General features: G+C 41.6%; 1 protein-coding gene across 2 annotated transcripts in view; it reads right to left on the bottom strand.

The window, feature by feature from the left end:
• tmf1 (TATA element modulatory factor 1) overlaps positions 1 to 14421 on the bottom strand; it is a 52815-nt gene extending 38394 nt beyond the window's left edge. The window contains exons 1-5 of one of the 2 annotated variants that reach the window (XM_086001470.1): positions 13987 to 14421; positions 6067 to 7394; positions 4205 to 4308; positions 2953 to 3079; positions 656 to 761 (exon numbers count right to left, since the gene is read on the bottom strand). In XM_086001470.1, coding sequence (XP_085857596.1) covers positions 656 to 761; positions 2953 to 3079; positions 4205 to 4308; positions 6067 to 7394; positions 13987 to 14131 — 1810 coding nt within the window. In that variant the 5' untranslated portion in view covers positions 14132 to 14421. The remainder of the gene's footprint in view (positions 1 to 655; positions 762 to 2952; positions 3080 to 4204; positions 4309 to 6066; positions 7395 to 13986) is intronic. The other variant, XM_086001469.1, reaches the window with a different exon arrangement.
• Between the last annotated feature and the right edge of the window lie 4370 nt (positions 14422 to 18791).

The raw sequence follows: 18791 nt of genomic DNA, 5'->3' as shown, positions 1-18791 counted from the left end.
GGAAAAAAAAAGCAACGAGAAGTAAAAAATCTTATAGGAAACGGCTCCTGAATTTTGCCGGTAGATAGAGCTTTCCGGACATTTAACCTCCGGTTAAACGAAAGTTTCCTGTATAAAAGTCTATTTCTTTACAGTACTGTTAGAAAAACCAAAATTAAATGGTCTTACGAGGTTTTCTGGACAGTTGTAATATTAAACTTATTTGTCGGTTTTCAAATGCAATTTGTTTCAGAAGAATTAAATTGTGATACACTAAATATGTACTTAAAAAAAACTTGAGCTGGAGTTTTCTTTATACACTTCTTGACACACAGCCAGATTGAATGTTTTGAAACAGCTGAAAACAAAATGCATGGGTCTGTTCAGTACTGTATCATTGCAATATCTGAGCTAGTCAGTGAGCTATCAGACCATGCTAGCAGATATCAGTGCAACATTAAAAGCAATTCAGATATTGCTACCTTACAGTATACTTCATTAGTACAGGTCTGAAACTGTGGGCTGGTCAATTTTTGGGGGTATTATTCAGGGATCTTTTTCTGCTTATTAAGGTGTGGAATGTCAATGCTGGGGAATATTACAAACATTGAATGTGGTTATGCTTTAAAATACCAAGTGATTTCAATACTTTGATATTTATATCACATTTTCCTACCTTCCTCCAGTAGTCCTTTGATCTGCTCATCTTTCTCTCGCACTAGATCTGCTGTTTCATTAGGGGTAAATCTAGTGGACAGCTCTGCCTTCATAGCCTTTAATTCCTAAAAGCTCACAAATGACATAGAAGAAAAATAATAATTTTAACAAAAAATTACATCTATACATATACGTATAAACATTCACATCCTTTCAAATATTACAATTTTTTTCTATTTCAACTGTTGGTAGTCCAGCAAAATCAAGTGTCCCTTTAATAAATTAATTCAGAATTCCCTCTTAAAGCTGTCCTCCCAGTTGCCCCAGAATATATAAAAAGAAAAAGGGTGGCTAAAGTGAATGTTGGTCCCTTAGAGGACGAGACCGGGAAATTAATGGTGGGGAACATGGAGATGGCAAAAACGCTGAACAAATATTTTGTATCAGTCTTTACAGTAGAGGACACTAAAAATATCCCAACACTGGACAAACAGGGGGCTATGGGGGGGAGGAGCTAAACACGATTAAAATCACTAAGGAGGTGGTACTCGGTAAGATAATGGGACTAAAGGCGGATAAATCCCCTGGACCTGATGGCTTACATCCTAGGGTCTTGAGAGAAGTAGCGGTAGGGATTGTGGATGCATTAGTGGTAATTTTCCAAAACTCCCTGGATTCAGGAAAGGTCCCAGCAGATTGGAAAACTGCTAATGTAACGCCCTTATTTAAAAAGGGAAGTAGACAAAAGGCTGGAAACTATAGACCAGTTAGCCTAACATCTGTGGTTGGTAAAATGTTGGAGTCCATTATTAAGGAAGCAGTAACAGGACATTTGGATAAGCATAATTTAATCGGACAGAGTCAGCATGGTTTTATGAAGGGGAAGTCATGTTTGACAAATTTGCTCGAATTCTTTGAGGACGTAACAAACAGGGTGGATAAAGGGGAAACAGTGGATGTGGTGTATTTGGACTTCCAAAAGGCATTTGACAAGGTGCCACACAAAAGATTACTGCACAAGATAAAAAAATCACAGCATTGAGGGTAATATACTGACATGGGTGGAAGATTGGCTATCTAACAGAAAACAGAGAGTTGGGATAAATGGTTCATTCTCGGGTTGGCAATCAGTGACTAGTGGTGTTCCACACGGGTCAGTGCTGGGACCCCAACTCTTTACAATCTATATTAACGATTTGGAGGAAGGGACCGAGTGCAACGTATCCAAGTTTGCCGACGATACAAAGATGGGAGGGAAAGCAGTGAGTGAGGACATAAAAAACCTGCAAAAGGACATAGACAGGCTAAGTGAGTGGGCAGAAATTTGGCAGATGGAATATAATGTGGAAAGTGTGAGGTTATGCACTTTGGCAGAAAAAAATCAAAGAGCAAGTTATTATCTAAATGGAAAAAACTGCAAAGTGCTACAGTACAAAGGGATCTGGGGGTCCTGGTGCATGAAACACAGAAGGTTAGTATGCAGGTACAGCAGGTGATCAGGAAGGCCAATGGAATCTTGGCTTTTATTGCAAGAGGGTTGGAGTATAAAAGCAGGGAAGTCTTGCTGCAGTTATACAGGGTACTGGTGAGGCCACACCTGGAATACTGCGTACAGTTTTGGTTTCCATATTTAAGAAAGGATATACTTGCTCTCGAAGCAGTTCAGAGAAGGTTCACTCGGTTGATTCCGGAGATGAGGGGGTTGACGTATGAGGAAAGGTTGAGTAGGTTGGGCCTCTACTCATTGGAATTCAGAAGAATGAGAGGCGATCTTATTGAAACATATAAGATTGTGAGGGGGCTTGATCGGGTGGATGCGGTGAGGGTGTTTCCACTGATGGGTGAGACTAGAACTAGGGGGCATAATCTTAGAATAAGGGGCTGCCCTTTCAAAACTGAGATGAGGAGAAACTTCTTCACTCAGAGGGTAGTAAATCTATGGAATTTGCTACCTCAGAGAGCTGTGGAAGCTGCGACATTAAATAAATTTAAAACGGAGATAGACAGTTTCCTAGCAGATAAGAGAATTAGGGGTTACGGGGAGCGGGCAGGGAAGTGGACGCGAGTCTAGGTTCGGATCAGCCATGATCCTACTAAATGGCGGAGCAGGCCGGAGGGGCCGTATGGCCTACTCCTACTTCTTATGTTCTTATGTTTATGTAGAATGGATAAAGTGCAGGAAAAAGGAAAGTTAGTAATTGTAACACTTTCTCTCTCTCAGTATTGCCCATTGTTTATGTTTTATTTCTCACACATTGCTACAAAAACTTTAACGTTGCATTTTAGATTTAAACACAAGATAACAACTCTGCTTACCTTTTTAATGTTATCCCTTTCCTTGCAAGCAAGCTGGGCTTTCTTTTCAGACTCAGCAATGCGTTGAGTGAACTCATCTTTTATTGATGAGATACTGGTGCTTTCCTCCTGCAGTCTAATCAGCTCACTTCATTAACAAAAAGATAAGTTTTTACATGAGGTAAAGAACTTTAGTTTGCTTACAACCATTACTGACGGTATTCAAAATGACAGACTGGCATTAATTACTGCATAACAGGAGAACTAAATCAGTATTTTTATGGTAAGTTATGAAATACAAACTCTGTGGATCAACAGAAACTAGCACAACTTTACCAGAAATGACAATCTTACTTTCCAGACAAAATTGAAGGGCAGTGGGAACAAGAATGCACCGTACTTGCAACTAGAAAGACTACAGACAACTTGTACCCTCTTTAACCAGGAAATTGAACTCAGGATGACTGAATCGGATTTTTCTCCACATTTACAAGGCACTTTGAGCCTTTTCATATCAAACTACTCTTGCATTATGTTGGACAGTAGCTGGTACTATGAATCAGTGCTATTAAAAAACTATGGAGGAACAGGACTGAATTGGCAATGGAGCTGTACAACACAACACACTTTGCCTCCTTATTCTTCCCTATTATATTTTTCTTGTAATATATAGGTGAAGCTCATATTATTAGCCCAATGCTGTACTAGGACTTTAGTGAAGAGTAATGGTGGACATGCATTTTTTTCATATCCCGAGTACTTGAAATACAAGAAACATCCACCAGCAGAATTATAGACTGTCTTTCCAAACTTCAGTTGTGCCTGAAGGGAGCTATCAAATGTTGAATTAAAGTTCTGGTTTGTCACTGGTCATGGAAGAGATTTGAGGTGATGAATTAAAGCCTAAGTAATATTGATACCAAGATTTTTTTTAAACTAGTAATAACGCTATAAACACATTAGATAAGTGCTTGATAAACCAAAGATTGCACTTAGTCATTGATACGAAAAACATGCTTTGGAATTTTTCTAGAACTAATATTAATACCATACTGAACACAAAAGGAAATGGCCTGCTGTTGGCTTCTACAGAGATTTGAGAATTTTACACAAGTGAGTGAATTAAGCTAATGAATAGTAGTTTGCCCCACTCTTTGTACTTTCTATGGTATATGAAGTCACTCAGTTTTTTGAAAGTATTTTGTTCTATAAGTCTTTGTAAGCTATTATCGTATACAGATAAAACAAGAACACTTCAATAAACCGTACTTACTCTTTCAGGTTATCAATTGCCTCCTCCAATGCTGCCTTATCTTTGCTAACAGACAATAACTGCGCTTCTCTCTTTTCCAGCTTGTCTGTCAGCTCATCAATTATCTGAAGACCATTAAAAGATAAATATTAATAATACTGCAGCTATGATATCAACTTTAGCAATATAAAGTAAGCAGCAAAATTCTGGTCAGGAAAGAATTTCAAAAACACACACTATTGCCAAAAGCTGGCAGTGAACCAAGCAGAGCAAGAAGGTTCCTGATTCAAATACTAATCTGTTTTGAGCTAATTGATCTCAGCCAGGGAAGCCGTGGGAACACTATAATTAATACCCCTTGGATTGGGAGTGGAAAATCAGCTAGGGTTTCTGTTCCCATTTGGTGACCAATGCTGCAACTGCATGTGTGTCAACATCAGGTGAAGACGATGGGACTTGGCTGTAATGTTCCCTGTGGTCAAATACCCTGCCAACACTCACACATGAACAGCCACTTGGACAAGGTGCTGGAGGGCAAGCAGTGCTGGCAAGGAGTCAACACCTTCAGGAAAGGAGGAGAGGGCAGAGTAAACTAGTGGAAAAATCTAAAAATAAATGACCAAAAACAGGGAATGAAAATATTGGCGATACTGTAAAAAAATCAGGCTGTATAACAGCAGCTTTAAATAGGTTTGACCCCTTTAACAGTGTGATCTGTAAAAAAAAAAGTACATTTCATGTTCTGTAATTTCATAAGCTAGGATTTATTATTTCTGTATAAACCATTTCACAAATCACTATTCCCTGTAACTGCTGGTTGCATGGTCATAATTATGCACTCCCAACTTTTTTGTTCTGAATTATACTATCCAGAAAGGGATGAGGGATTACAATTACATGGACAGGCTGGAGAAGCTGGGGTTGTTCTCCTTAGAGCAAAGAAGGCTAAGAGGAGATTTTATAGAGCTGTTTAAAATCATGAAGGGTTTAGATAGAGTAAATAAAGAGAAACTGTTTCCAATGGCTGAAGGGTCGAGAACGAGAGGGCACAGATTTAAGGTGATTGGCAAAAGAACAAGGGACGACATGAGGAGAAACATTTTTACGCAACAAGGGTTAGGATTTGGAACGCATTGCCTGTTAGGATGGTGGATACAGATTCAATGGCAGCCTTCAAAAGGGAATTGGATAAATACTTGAAGAGAAAAATTGGCAGAGATATAGGGAAAGAGTGGGGAGGGGGACTAACTGGATTGCTCTTCGAAAGAGCCGGCGCAGACTCAATGAGCCAAATGGCCTCCTTCTGTGCTGTAATATTCTATGGTTCTATGAAAGCTGTTTAGCCTAAACCAACCATACAGGGAGGTGAGCTCTGATTAACGTAGCTGTTATCCGCAGTAGGCTATTATACTCTCTGCTGTTTATTAATGAAAATATGACAATATTTACTCTTATGCCGACACCACCTTTTCCTCCTTCATCAAAAAATGAATCCTATCACACAGGAAAAAGTTTTGAGCGAAGAACTAAGACTCAAGATATGACAAATCCTATATATTACAAAAAATGGCAGAGGTAAACAGCCTGCACATAAATTTCAGCACTGACACAGAAATGAAGTTTTCCAGTGGGAAAAGGGAAATGACAAGAGAGAGAAAGAAAAAGAGAGAGAAAAAGAGACAGAAAGTGAGGAGAGAAAAAAGAGTAGATGAGAAAATATTTTTAATGAATATTGGAACTTCCTTGACGAAAAACCAGGTTGTATCCTGCGGAGAAAAAAACTCACACTGAAATTATTGTGAAGTCAATCCTGCACATAAAATCACCTTTTTAATATCAGTGAGGACTACTATATAAATTTATGGTAATATAAACAAGTTTACCTCTTGTAATTGAAATTTTTCAAATTCACCATTGGGTTGACATTCATCTCCAACAGTTCCTTCTGACGGCCTGTTAATTACTATACTTTCTGCATTTTGGTTCTCAATTACTGTTAGACCAAGTACAGGCAAGACCTCCGGTTGCTCACTATTCACTGGAGTTGCACTTCGACCGCTCTCTTCCATTTCACTTTCATCAAGTACGTTCTCTTTTTGAGTTTCATTTGTGCTCTCTTCAACATTCTTCACCAGCTGGTCAGTTGGCAAAGCGTTACAGACAGATTGAGTAAGAGACACCGAGGCCACATTACAGCCCCGACCTGACATTTCATCATCTGAGTTAAGTTCACTCACGCTCTGGCTGTCTAATGACTGCACACTAAAAGTGTCAATTCGCTCAAAAGCATCTGAAGAGCCACAGCTCTCAGTAAGTTTCTGATATTCATCGAGACGTTGATAGTCAGTACAGGCCGATGTTGATAGTAGCTGAAAGGATGTCTGCATCAGGTGCAGGCTGGCCTTTGAATCTACAGCCTCCTGTCTAGAACTAGCTGAGCTCTCACTAATGACACTCTCATGGTCCAATACCTCAATGTCACTGGTGGTTGATGTTCCTGATGAAAATGTACTAATGGGTGGAGAGGGAGTGTTACTTTGCCTGTCCTCAGATTTTTGCTCTTTTGCCTCCAAAACCGAATCCTTCACTGAGGGAGTGTGGGATTTTGATGGGCTGTCAAGTGGACTCACTGACTGCTCAGTTTTTACCGAGTTTTTATGCACCCTTTCATTACCGGAAGCAACCAATGCATTTGGCTTCATTACCTCAGAAGTCGCAGAGGCAGTCACATCTTCTGTCTCTGTTAATTTTACTTCATCCTTATTCTGCAACTCTTCACCTCCAAAAGATTCTGAACTTTCAGTTTCTGCACACAACTGGTTATCATTAGGTTGATCTGATGTCTTAAATTCTGTGTTATCTATTTGGGGTACCATTGTACAGTTCTCTTCGGAGTTTGCCTTTTCCGACACAATTAACTCAACAGATTCAGTAAGATGAACAGTCAATGTGTCTTCTACTTCTTTGGGCAGCTGAGATTTGGTTGGAGGTTTTGAGACAACTGGTGTTTGCTCAATAGTTTGAACATCTGTAGAGTTCAGAAAGGCATTGAAGAAGGTCTCGGATTCATCTACCACAGTCCGTGTAACTGGTGTGGTAATAGCTTTTGGTGAAGCCGCAGAATGAGGTTCGGGACTGTCCTCTGAAGGCGATCCCCATTGTGTGGAAACCCATCCTTCGCTGATGGAAGAGCTTTTTCCTGGCAGTGCTGCTGTAATTTAAAAAAAAATGATAGTGTGACGTCAATGAATACCGTTCAGCTTTCCATTTTAATGAACTTTAAAAGAAAATTACATATAATTTCATTACTAGAGCAATTTAAGGAACTACTTGATCAATGACACATTCATTCCCTCTGCAGCAACTTACATTTACATAGCATTCTTCATGCAAAACAGTATCTCAGAGCACATCATCGGGGGAGAGAGCAACATTACCATGAAAAGGAGATCTTTTTTGAAGGGTGAGGCAAAGGCATGTTGAAGAGAAGGGTTTTTAAGAAGGATTCTGAAAACAAACGAGCGGTAGCAAGGTGAAGAGTTTATGGGAGAGATTGCCAGGGACCAGGGGCTTAGTGGCTGAAATATTAGCCTCCAAAGGGTGTGAACAATGATGGCAAGGTGAGCATTTTGAGAAATCAATCCTCAAGGTTAATGAATGTGTGGAATAGGATTTCGGCCCCATTAGAGAAGAGTTAGGGGTATAAAAAGATATGCTGTGCAGGTGGAAGAATGGAGTCTTGGAGATGGTCTGGATTTGGGGTAAAATGATCAGTAAAGGGTTGAACAAAACACAAAGGTTGCACACCACATTGGTTCTAATAACAAAGCAATTGATGTACTTCATACAGGTTTCTCAATTTGTGGTTATTCTAAGTGTAGGCTAAGTTCAATGTAGATAGCTTTTTAAAAAAAATGAACAAAAGCAATTCTAAGTAATGTGTATGTCATGAATCTTATGACTCATGAAGTAACACTGGGCGGCCAGCTGGTGGCGCCGTCCAAGGAGTATAAATACAGGAAACTTTGGTTTATCCGGAGGTTAACTGCTCGAGCCACCGGCAAAAATCAGGAGCCGTTTCGTTAGGTTTTTTTTCTTTTCGTAGGTTTTTTTTCTTTTCGTTGCTTTTTTTCCCCACCAGTCAGGCTCTGCAAGGTCTCGCTGAAGCTGTTGCTAGGCTACAGAGACGCTTGCAAGGTACGGCCGACTGTTTAGAAGCTGTTGCTAAGCAACAGGGTTTGTTGCCAGATACGGAGCTCAAAATCTCCGTATGTTTCAACATTAGCGCTGGTTTGTCCGGCAGTTTTGATGGGACGGCAACAGCTTGGTCCCGGATAGCACAAAGTTTCCTGTACTCGGGCATGGGCCCAGCTTGCTCAGGATGTTTCTGTAACCAGGAACTAGTGATTGTAACTAGAAATCTCATGGTTTTGAAACCGTTGATTAAAGCCTTGTTTTATACTCAAACCAAGTGCTCAGTAGTCTTTTTACATCAGTCTACACACAAAGTTAAAAGAATGCTATACAATGGTGTTGGGATTATTTCCACAAGACAAAATGTTATCATACTCTGTTGTCATTACAAAATGTACACTAACATTGTAAGAAAAGTCCTTGCCCTTCCAAAGATATTCCAAAACATGGCATGATCACCGAGGCACTTACTGCCCATCAGCACCACAGCTACAAGAAACCCTCAATAACCTCAAATTATCCTTACTTAACAAACATACCCTTCCAAAAACAAACACACAAAAGCTACCAATATATCTGGAGTGGCAAGTATAACAAAATGGCTTTAAGAAATCCTCTTCACTATGAGGCCCGTCACAGAACATATTTTCGCTCAGACACTCAATAACTCACCCGCACTTAACCAGTTTCTATCCTTAAAACAAAAATCCCTAGCGACTGAATCGATCACTCCAGAAGTACTTCAAATTCACATAAAGACTGAACTATATTTCCACAACAAGAATCCTTGCCTAAAGTATAAAACTTTGCTCAAAGACTTTACCTATACAATAGCAATTTTGCTGTTGTTTTCTCTATGCCAAATTTTGCCTTGCTCTCCTGCTGTTGACTCCTTGCTGGGACAATTTCAATGGACACTAGTTCCCCTCCGGTACTTCAAAAAAGTAACTAGTATTCATGTCTTGGCGGTAAGGGGGTCATTTTAGCCTAACCCGCCTAGCAATTTCAGCAGGGGTCACTGGATAATGATCAATCTTCTCCATAACCTAATGATGAGCCCAACTGCACTGCTACTAAGGCAGTGTCATTCCAGCTTAGATCAGATGCCAGTACTTGCCAGGAATCAAACCTGGTCTATTTGACTTCCTAGACTGTATGGCTCAGTCACTGATTGCATAAACATGCTGAGCAACTAGGGTGGAGAAGGGAGAACAAAATGCTAATAATTTTAAACAACGAGCTTGATGAGAACATAACTAATATACTGATTAAACTCAGGAAGCCATGAGCACAAATTAATTGAAAGCCACTCATAAGTTAACAGGCTTGGCTGGTGTGTTATTATAAATTATCCTCTACTTGGAACAGCTTTCAAGGTCATATTTTAATTTTGATTAAGACTGCTATCGAGCAGAATTCAAGAAATAAAATACAAAATTCGATTTTTCCTTCAGGTCTATCATCTACTTTCTGGTTTAGAAACTGCTACCTTAGCCCACAAAGGGGGCTATGTGGATAAGTACAAGGAGTTTATTTTCAGCATTTAAAGTTTTTTCTCACTGGGGAACACATACTTTGGCAGCTTTTAAGGAGACACACAAATAGCAGCATTCAGCAGTTTACAGGCATCTATTTACAGCACCTACTCGACAGCATTTACTTCTGCTGGATAATACTAGTATTATTTTGTTTACATTTTTCAGGATACGGGTTAGGATCCTTTAGTTTGCCACTGAGTTTTCATATGATTTACTTACATTTCAACAACTAGTGGGTCTCCATGGCATTGTCTGTGGAAAGCCAGGACAAAGCATGTCCCTCAGTGCATTCGTGATGCTGTAGGTATAGTTTTGGGGAATCGATAATTTTTGGAGCTAATCAGGCTCCATCTAGTGCTACAAGTGTGTAACTGCAGGTGTGTCTGCACATCACCGAATGGTGATGCCTAAATAAGGACCGCATGACATCCATAGTGAATTTATTATAGATGAGACAAGATGTACGGGTTGTATTTGACAAAAATGGTTGTACAGCATTCAGATCAGCCTGAATGAGCAGCTAGGGAGGTCGTGTTCAAGTGCCAAAGGTATATAGATACTGTCAAGATTCAAACAGGATGGCTTCAGCTTTGCTAATGTTGAGTTGTGTCTGGAGTTGAAGATGGTGATGGAGAGGTAGAGTTGCATATCATCAGTGGATATGCTGAAGCTAATATTATGCTTGCAGTTGATGTCACTGAGGAGTAGTACGTAGCTGATGAATAGGAGGTGACCAAGAATGGAATCCCAGGGCACACCAGAGGATCTCAAAAGTTATGTGTGATGATATAGCGGCTGTGTTGGAGCAGGTAGAAGTGGAATTGTGAGAGATCAGTGCCATTGAGGTGGACCGGGGGAGAATACAGTATTCAACAGTGTCAAAGGCATCGGAGAGATTAAGGATGGACAGTGACCCAGAATGTCATCGCAGTTACATTCTATTTTCAGGTGGCGTGGTGTGTTTTTCAAAGTGAAATACATCAAAACTGCTCCTGTTTTTAAACTGAAATAAGAGTGAGAGTTGACAGTTTGGATTTAAATTAAGTTGGTCTTTTTTCTTGTGGGAAATACTGACATTTATTAGAATGTTTTGCTCTTTTCTTAAGTCTTCCCGTGACTTGCATCATTCATAGCCAAGCAGATCCGTCCATAGCTAACGTAACTCCCAAGCCTCCAAAGCAGCTGGGAGATGTGTGCAGTTGTAAGCTGGTTAAGAGTCTCCGTGTCCTGCTGTGGGATAGCATCTAGCCTCCACTCAACTCCAGCCCGCCCACAGTGGCACAACAGAGCTCAGTATATGAAGATAGATTGTCAGGGTGGGCCCCACCTACCAGTAATCTGAAAGCAAAATACTGCGGATGCTGGAAATCTGAAATAAAAAGCAGTAATCTGTCCTGCAGCATTATGATGGCCCAAGGCACTTTTTAGCTTTCTGCAAGTGAACAACAGTGCAGATGTGACTATTGGATGAATTGTTTGCTTTGAGGACATTGCCGTTAGCAATTTGGAAATATTTTGTGCTTTTCTTTACGACTCTAAGATCAGTGAAATGGAGCAACAGCTATCCATCTGAACTTTGAAGTCGGCGAAACTTTAAACAAGACTAAAACTAACGGCACTGCAGCACATACAGGCAGATTCTTCAGTGTAAACAGTACAATTACTGCAGATACACAGAGTTAAAAACTTTTACTTCTCCCCTCCACAATCGTTTACCTCATGCTATTCTAATCTTACATGCTCTGTGGAAATGTACTGTACCACTACTTTTGACCTAAAGCAACTTTTTATAAACTTTCCCCAGAAGTATATTGGAAAAGCTGAAAAAGCTGTTTTGATTTTGAACTTCTTTGAAGTGTTGACCAATCCCTACACCACACATCAAACTTCAGATATGTTTGTATAGTTTATCTTTTTAATTCCCATTTTAATTTACCTATTCATGCACTTTGAAGACTGCTTATTTAGTTTTGTGTTATTTGAGCGTAGATGCCTGCATGGCATGCACAACATTATAGTTTTAAAAGTACTGCATTTTCCTCAACTGAAATATTTCACAACTATTTCCCAGATAATTCCTTTAAGTTCATCATTCATTCCTCTCAAGTTTCATTTATAAAATATGATTTTGCCCTGCTTACTGCTGCTGTCTGCCAGATAATATTAAATTTAATCATATTGTGATGACTAGTCCCTAGAAATTTAACTGCTATTTTATGGATGGATCCTAATGACTAGTAAAAGTCAAATTTAGATGTGTGTCAAGGATTCCACTGTGGATAATTCACAAGAGTCAAAAAGCAATCTTGCACCACCTAATTCTGATTCTACTACCTCGCTTCCATGAATTCCCAGTTTATAGTGGGTTCATTAAAGTCAACCATTATTGCAATATTGCCTTTACCTCTTCATATGTTAATGGATTTCCCATAGCGTTATTTACAGTCCACACCTTTATATTTTGTCTTTCCCAGAATATTACTTCACCCTTCTAAATTTCTATTTTTTTTCTAAACACATAACGATGGCTTCTTTCTCTCACATCTTTTCTAACCATCCAGAACATCTGAAGCGCCCAATACTGAATGAATTCCCAGTTTGTCAATCAAGCCTGCATTATTTTGTGCTGCTGGATTTGCCTCTAACTCAAGCATTTTGTTACAAATGCTTCTAGCGTTTTAAATTAGAGCACTACAATCATCTAATAGTAGAGAACCAATAAAATTCACATAGCTGCATATACACAGATAAACACTAAATTTAGCAGATGCCATTCCACTTCAAAATATTGTTCCGTTGAAAGTGTTTTATTCTCTCAAGTTTTGCCTCACTTGGTATCAAATATGGTGGTACGCCAGCATTCTTAACATTTAGCTCCATTCTCATTTTGTTTTGATTACACGTTTAAAGAGTATCTAAAATATTCAATTATAGCATTGTCTTCATACGTATTCCCAATGTGTGCCGGTCATGAAGGAGGAAGCCAATAGGAAAAATCACTCCCAGTTTTTGGAGCAGTGAAACTGCACTTCAAAGCATTAAAAACAGATGATGCCCTCCTTTTAAAATGCTAATATTTAGTTTCATTTCCAATTTTGCTTGATTACATTTTTAAATGTTTTTAAAGTATCTGCAATCTTCAACTGCATTTTCAAATGTGCAGTCACAAATAAGAATGAGGTGAATGAAATTGCATGGGGAAATGTCATTGAAAAAGTCAAATATGGGGCACAAAATTCTTTCAAAGTGTGGGTTCTGATGAAGTCACAAACCACAGGGCCAAAGCTTAAGTGGTTTATATCTCTGAATTTCATTTCAATTAAAGTGTGCTGTTAAAACTTTGTGATCAAATTATATTGATTGAATACTGTCAGCTCACTATTAAATACTTTCAAAAAAAATCACAGAACAGTAAAAGTGAATCTGTTTGCATTTCAAACAGCCAAATTACAGAATTCTTGAGACCAGTTTGGCAAAGCTCCACAGCTGCAAAGCACTGAACAAATATATATTCTGTCAAAACACTGCCTGCAATTCTTTCTCTTCATCAAGGTTTTTCCTGTACTGATGCTTTTGGCAATACAAAAAATGAAAATTACATTTCTCTTACAGAATGCTTCTCCATCGTCAAAAACAAATTAAATTTTCTAAATATGCATATATGATTTAATATTCCAAAGTTCAATCTACAGGTATACTAACAAACAGCCTGCTTGCAGACCCATTTGAATAAACAGCAGAAAGTAATCTATGGAACGGGTTTAAATTATTATTTATATATATACACACACATAATAAAAAATAATTCGCAGCAAGTGACATGACAAGCACAATGTCAACATCAGAGCAACTCCCTCTAATTATTGCTCTGGCGATAAACTGGAGGGAGAAAGAAAGCGGAAAGGCAAGAAAGACATGAACTGGGCATATAAAAACAGAAGCCATACAGCTGGCTATTTAGAGTCCACTGATGTGACACTGATCTCGGACTGAGCTGCATGTTATGAGAATCGAGTAGTCACACTGAGGACTGAGTGCACGGTCTAGGAACACTGCTGGGAGGCACTGTACCTTCCTCATATCCCGCGGTTATGCTGCCAGCCCAGGAGCCCCCCTCATCTTCCTGGATGTCTAACACCCTGTCGATCGATTTCTGAGCCTGTGACAGCGCCTGTTTAGCGAAACTCGACAGATGCGAGGCATTGAACCAACTCATCGTGCGGACAGCCTCCAAGCGCAGACGCCGAGGCCTTTTAAACAGTCCGGGCCGGGCCTGCGCCGATCGTCGCTCTACACCTAACAGCCTCTGCCGCTCACCCAGGCCCCACCCCAGACTCCGTTAGTGGCGCGGTGTTTAGCAGTAGTGGCCGGCCGGGACAGGGTTGGGATGCTGATGGCGGGACCCAATGTGTGTCTCCAGCCTCCCCCGCAGCTCCTCCACGTCGCAGCAAACAACCCGCAGTGACGTGACGTGACCTCCCACAGTACCCCGCGCACCACACTGCCCCTCAATCCCAGCCTGCCCCGCGCTAATGCCCCACACTCCCAGCCTGCCCCGCGCACCACACAGCCCCTCAATCCCAGCCTGCCCCACGCTGGCCGCTGCCCCGCGCTAATGCCCCACACTCCCAGCCTGCCCCGCGCACCACACAGCCCCTCAATCCCAGCCTGCCCCACGCTGGCCGCTGCCCCGCACTCCCAGCCTGCCCCGCGCCGGCCGCTGCCCCGCACTCCCAGCCTGCCCCGCGCTAATGCCCCCCGCCACTTCCAGCTCACTCCGTCAATTGCTCACCTAGAGGAATGATTTCTCCAGTGTTTTCCTCGTGCCAACTCATCTCTACCCTTCACAAACTTCAGATAATCCAGCATTCTGCAGCCAATGTCCCAGTAAATCAACAACAAGAGTTTTGTCCTCGTTTTAAAATCACCCATCCTATTTGGGTAATATCCTCCGATCAGGACTATCCTGGTCTCTCACAGAATCATAGAATGATTACAGCACAGAAGAAGGCCATTCGGCCCGTTAAGGCCGTGCCAACTCTCAGCTAGTCCCACTCCCCACCTTTTCCCCATAGCCCTGCAAAAATGTTTCCTTCAGATACTTATCCAACTCCCTTTTGAAAGATAAGATTGAGTCTGCCTCCACCACTGTTTCAGGCAGTGCATTCCAGATCTTAACCACTCGCTGCGTAAAAAAAGTTTATTCTTACGTCGCCTTTGGTTCTGTCAATCACCTTAAATTTGTGTCCTCTGGTTCTCGACCCTTCTGCCAATGGGAACAGTTTCTATCTACTCTGTCCAGACCCCTCATGATTTTGAACATCTCTATCAAATCTCCTCTCAACCTTCTCTGCTCTTGCAGTCAGAATCAGGGGAATTTATAATGGGAAACAAAGAAATGGCAGACCAACTAAATTCATACTTTGGTTCTGTCTTCACAAAGGGGGACACAAATAACCTCCCAGAGATGCCGGGGAACATAGGGTCTGATGAAAGGGTGGAACTGAAAGAAATCAGTATTTGTAGGGAAATAGTATTAGGAAAATTGATGGGACTGAAGGCCAATAAATCCCCAGGGCCTGATAATCTACATCCCAGGGTACTTAAGGAAGTGGCCCTAGAAATAGTAGATGCATTGCTGGTCATCTTCCAGAACTCGATAGACTCTGGAACAGTACCCATGGATTGGAGGGTAGCTAATGTTACCCCACTATTCAAAAAAGGTGGTAGAGAAAAAGCGGGGAATTATAAGCCTGACATCGGTAGTGGGGAAAATGCTAGAGTCTATTATAAAAGATGTAATAGCAGAGCACTTGGAAAGCAGTGACAGGATCGGACAAAGTCAACATGGATTTACAAAAGGTAAATCATGCTTGACTAATCTACTGGAATTTTTTGAGGATGTAACTGGTAAAATAGATAAGGGAGAACCAGTGGATGTGGTGTATTTGGACTTTCAGAAGGCTTTCGATAAGGTCCCACATAAGAGATTAGCATGCAAAATTAAGGCACATGGGATTGGGGGCAAGGTATTGACTTGGATAGAGAACTGGTTGACAGACAGAAAGCAAAGAGTTGGAATAAACGGGTCGTTTTCCGAGTGGCAGGCAGTGACTAGTGGGGTACCGCAAGGATCGGTCCTAGGACCCCAGCTGTTCACAATATATATTAATGATCTGGACGAGGGAATTGGATGTAATATCTCCAAATTTGCAGACAACACAAAGCTGGGTGGGAGGGTAAGCTGTGAAGAGGGTGTCGTGAAACTCCAGTACGATTTGGACAGGTTGGGTGATTGGGCAGAAACATGGCAAATGCACTATAATGTGGATAAATGTGAGGTTATCCACTTTGGTGGCAAAAACAGGAAGGCAGATTATTATTTGAATGGCAATAGATTGGGAGAAGGGGAAGTGCAAAGAGACCTGGGTGTTCTTGTGCACCAGTCGCTGAAGGTAAGCATGCAGGTGCAGCAGGCGGTTAAGAAGGCAAATGGTATGTTGGCCTTCGTAGCAAGAGGGTTCGAGTACAGGAACAAGGATGTCTTGCTACAGTTGTACAGGGCCTTGGTGAGACCACACCTTGAGTATTGTGTGCAGTTTTGGTCGCCTTACCTGAGGAAGGACGTTCTTGCCATGGAAGGAGTGCAGCGAAGATTCACCAGGCTGATACCTGGGACGGCAGGAATGACGTATGAGGAGAGATTGTGTCGATTGGGTTTATACTCACTGGAGTTTAGAAGATTGAGAGGGGATCTCATCAAAACCTATAAAATTCTGTCAGGCCTGGACAGACTAGATGCAGGAAGGATGTTTCTGATGGCCGGGGAGTCCAGAACCAGGGGTCATAGTCTAAGGATAAGGGGTAAGCCATTTAGGACTGAAATGAGGAGGAATTTCTTCACCCAGAGAGTGGTGAACCTGTGGAATTCTCTGCCACAGAGGGCAGTGGAGGCTAGTTCATTAAATATATTCAAGAGTTGGATATATTTTTTAAGGCTAAAGGGATCAAGGGATATGGGGAGAAGGCAGGGACAGGGTACTGAATTTGGATGATCAGCCATGATCTCATTGAATGGCGGAGCAGGCTCGAAGGGCCGAATGGCCTACTCCTGCTCCTATCTTCTATGTTAACCCAAGCTTCTTCAGTCTATCAACATAACTGAAGTCCCTCATCCTGGAATCATTCTCATGAATCTTTTTTCCACCTTCTCTAAGGCCTTCACATCCTTCCTAAAGTGTGGTGCCCAGTGTTATGTATTGTGTATTCTATTGTGTGTTCTCCTCCCACCTGTGGTGGCGCTGTCACGGGAGATAAATGGTTGGGTGTTCTCTGTTAAGTTTAGCTCTCTTTGTTCGGAACTTTCCAGAACTTCCTTTCCTTCCAATAAAGCACTTCATGTTTGAATCTCTGAGTTCTGAGTCCTAAATTGTGTCTAGGTAGAAAGGTACCGACACAACAAGTGGCAACGAGGAGCGGATGAATCTGCGTACGTTACGGGTGCAGTGAGTAAACAGAAAATTTAATTTGAAACGTGAGATGGCTACTATATTAGGAAACATCGGTGATTTTGATGAAAATGTGGAGCAATGGAGCGCATATACGGAACGTTTTGACTATTTTGTATTGGCAAATGCGGTGGCAAATGAAAAGGTCGTGCCTACCTTTTTGACTGTAATCGGGCCGAAGACATTCAATTTACTTCGCAGCCTCGTGCAGCCAGATAAGCCAGGAACTAAAACATATAAGCAACTAGTGGAAATTCTTGGAGTACATTTTTCACCAAAACCTCTGGTTATTGCTGAAAGATTTAGATTTCACAAATGGAATCAAGAGGAGGGGGAATCAGTGACGATGTTTATTGCTGCTTTAAAAAGGTTGTCGGAACACTGCCAGTTCAAGGAGGTGCTGAATGACACCATTAGAGACAGACTTGTGTGTGGTCTGCAAAATGCAGCCACACAGAAGCGCCTTCTTACTGAGGACAACCTTACTCTTGAAAAGGCCATTGAAGTTAGTGTCTCCATGGAGATGGCGGAAAAGGAGGCTCACCAGTTGAGTTCAACAGGGAGAGTTCACAAGGTGTCGTCTGAGCCTAAAGGTGCGCGGAACGGCACATGTTACCGTTGTGGGAAAACGGGCCATCACACTAATGACTGCTGGTGTACGGAGCTGGAATGCCGAAATTGTGGCAAAAAGGGTCACATTGAACGCGCCTGTAGAAGTAAAAAAAGAACAGACAGAGCTGGGAAGCATGGAAGCAAAATGTCTGTGTTTGGACAAGAGAGGAAAAAGAGTGTTCATTCAGTGCAGTATGATGGAACAAGCAAAACAGAGGGGAGCGACACCTCTGAGGAGGAAGAGGTGCACATACTGACGGTTGCAGGTGATTCAAATGGCTACTGGGTGTCACCACTGGTGGAGGGACAATCAGTGCGGATGGAGGTGGACACAGGCGCGGCTGTGTCCCTTGTTTCAGACACTGTCTACAACAAAATGCTAAAGCATCTTACCCTTCAGCCAACAAACATTGTGCTAAAGACGTATACCGGCGAACCTGTGGCCATGAGAGGCGTCATTGAGGTGACAGTTAAATTGAGCGGACAGACTGCAAAACTGCCACTATATGTGGTAAAGGGAAATTACCCATCGCTACTGGGACATGCGTGGCTAGAGAAAATCACGTTGGACTGGCCTGCAGTCCGCATGATGTCAAAAGGGGAGTCAGGTCTGACTGCAGTGTTAAACAAACATGCAGAACTCTTCAATGGGGAACTTGAGAGCATGAAAAAGATCAGCGTGAGACTGGACATTAAACCTGACAGCAAGCCGAAGTTTCACAAAACCCGACCTGTACCCTATGCAATTAGGCCAAA

Source organism: Somniosus microcephalus, chromosome 11, assembly GCF_052327205.1.
Source record: "Somniosus microcephalus isolate GS21.2 chromosome 11, FLI_Smic_1.0, whole genome shotgun sequence".
Taxonomy (NCBI): domain Eukaryota; kingdom Metazoa; phylum Chordata; class Chondrichthyes; order Squaliformes; family Somniosidae; genus Somniosus; species Somniosus microcephalus.
Note: the sequence above shows the minus strand (reverse complement) of the source record. Positions and strands in the feature narration are given on the sequence as shown.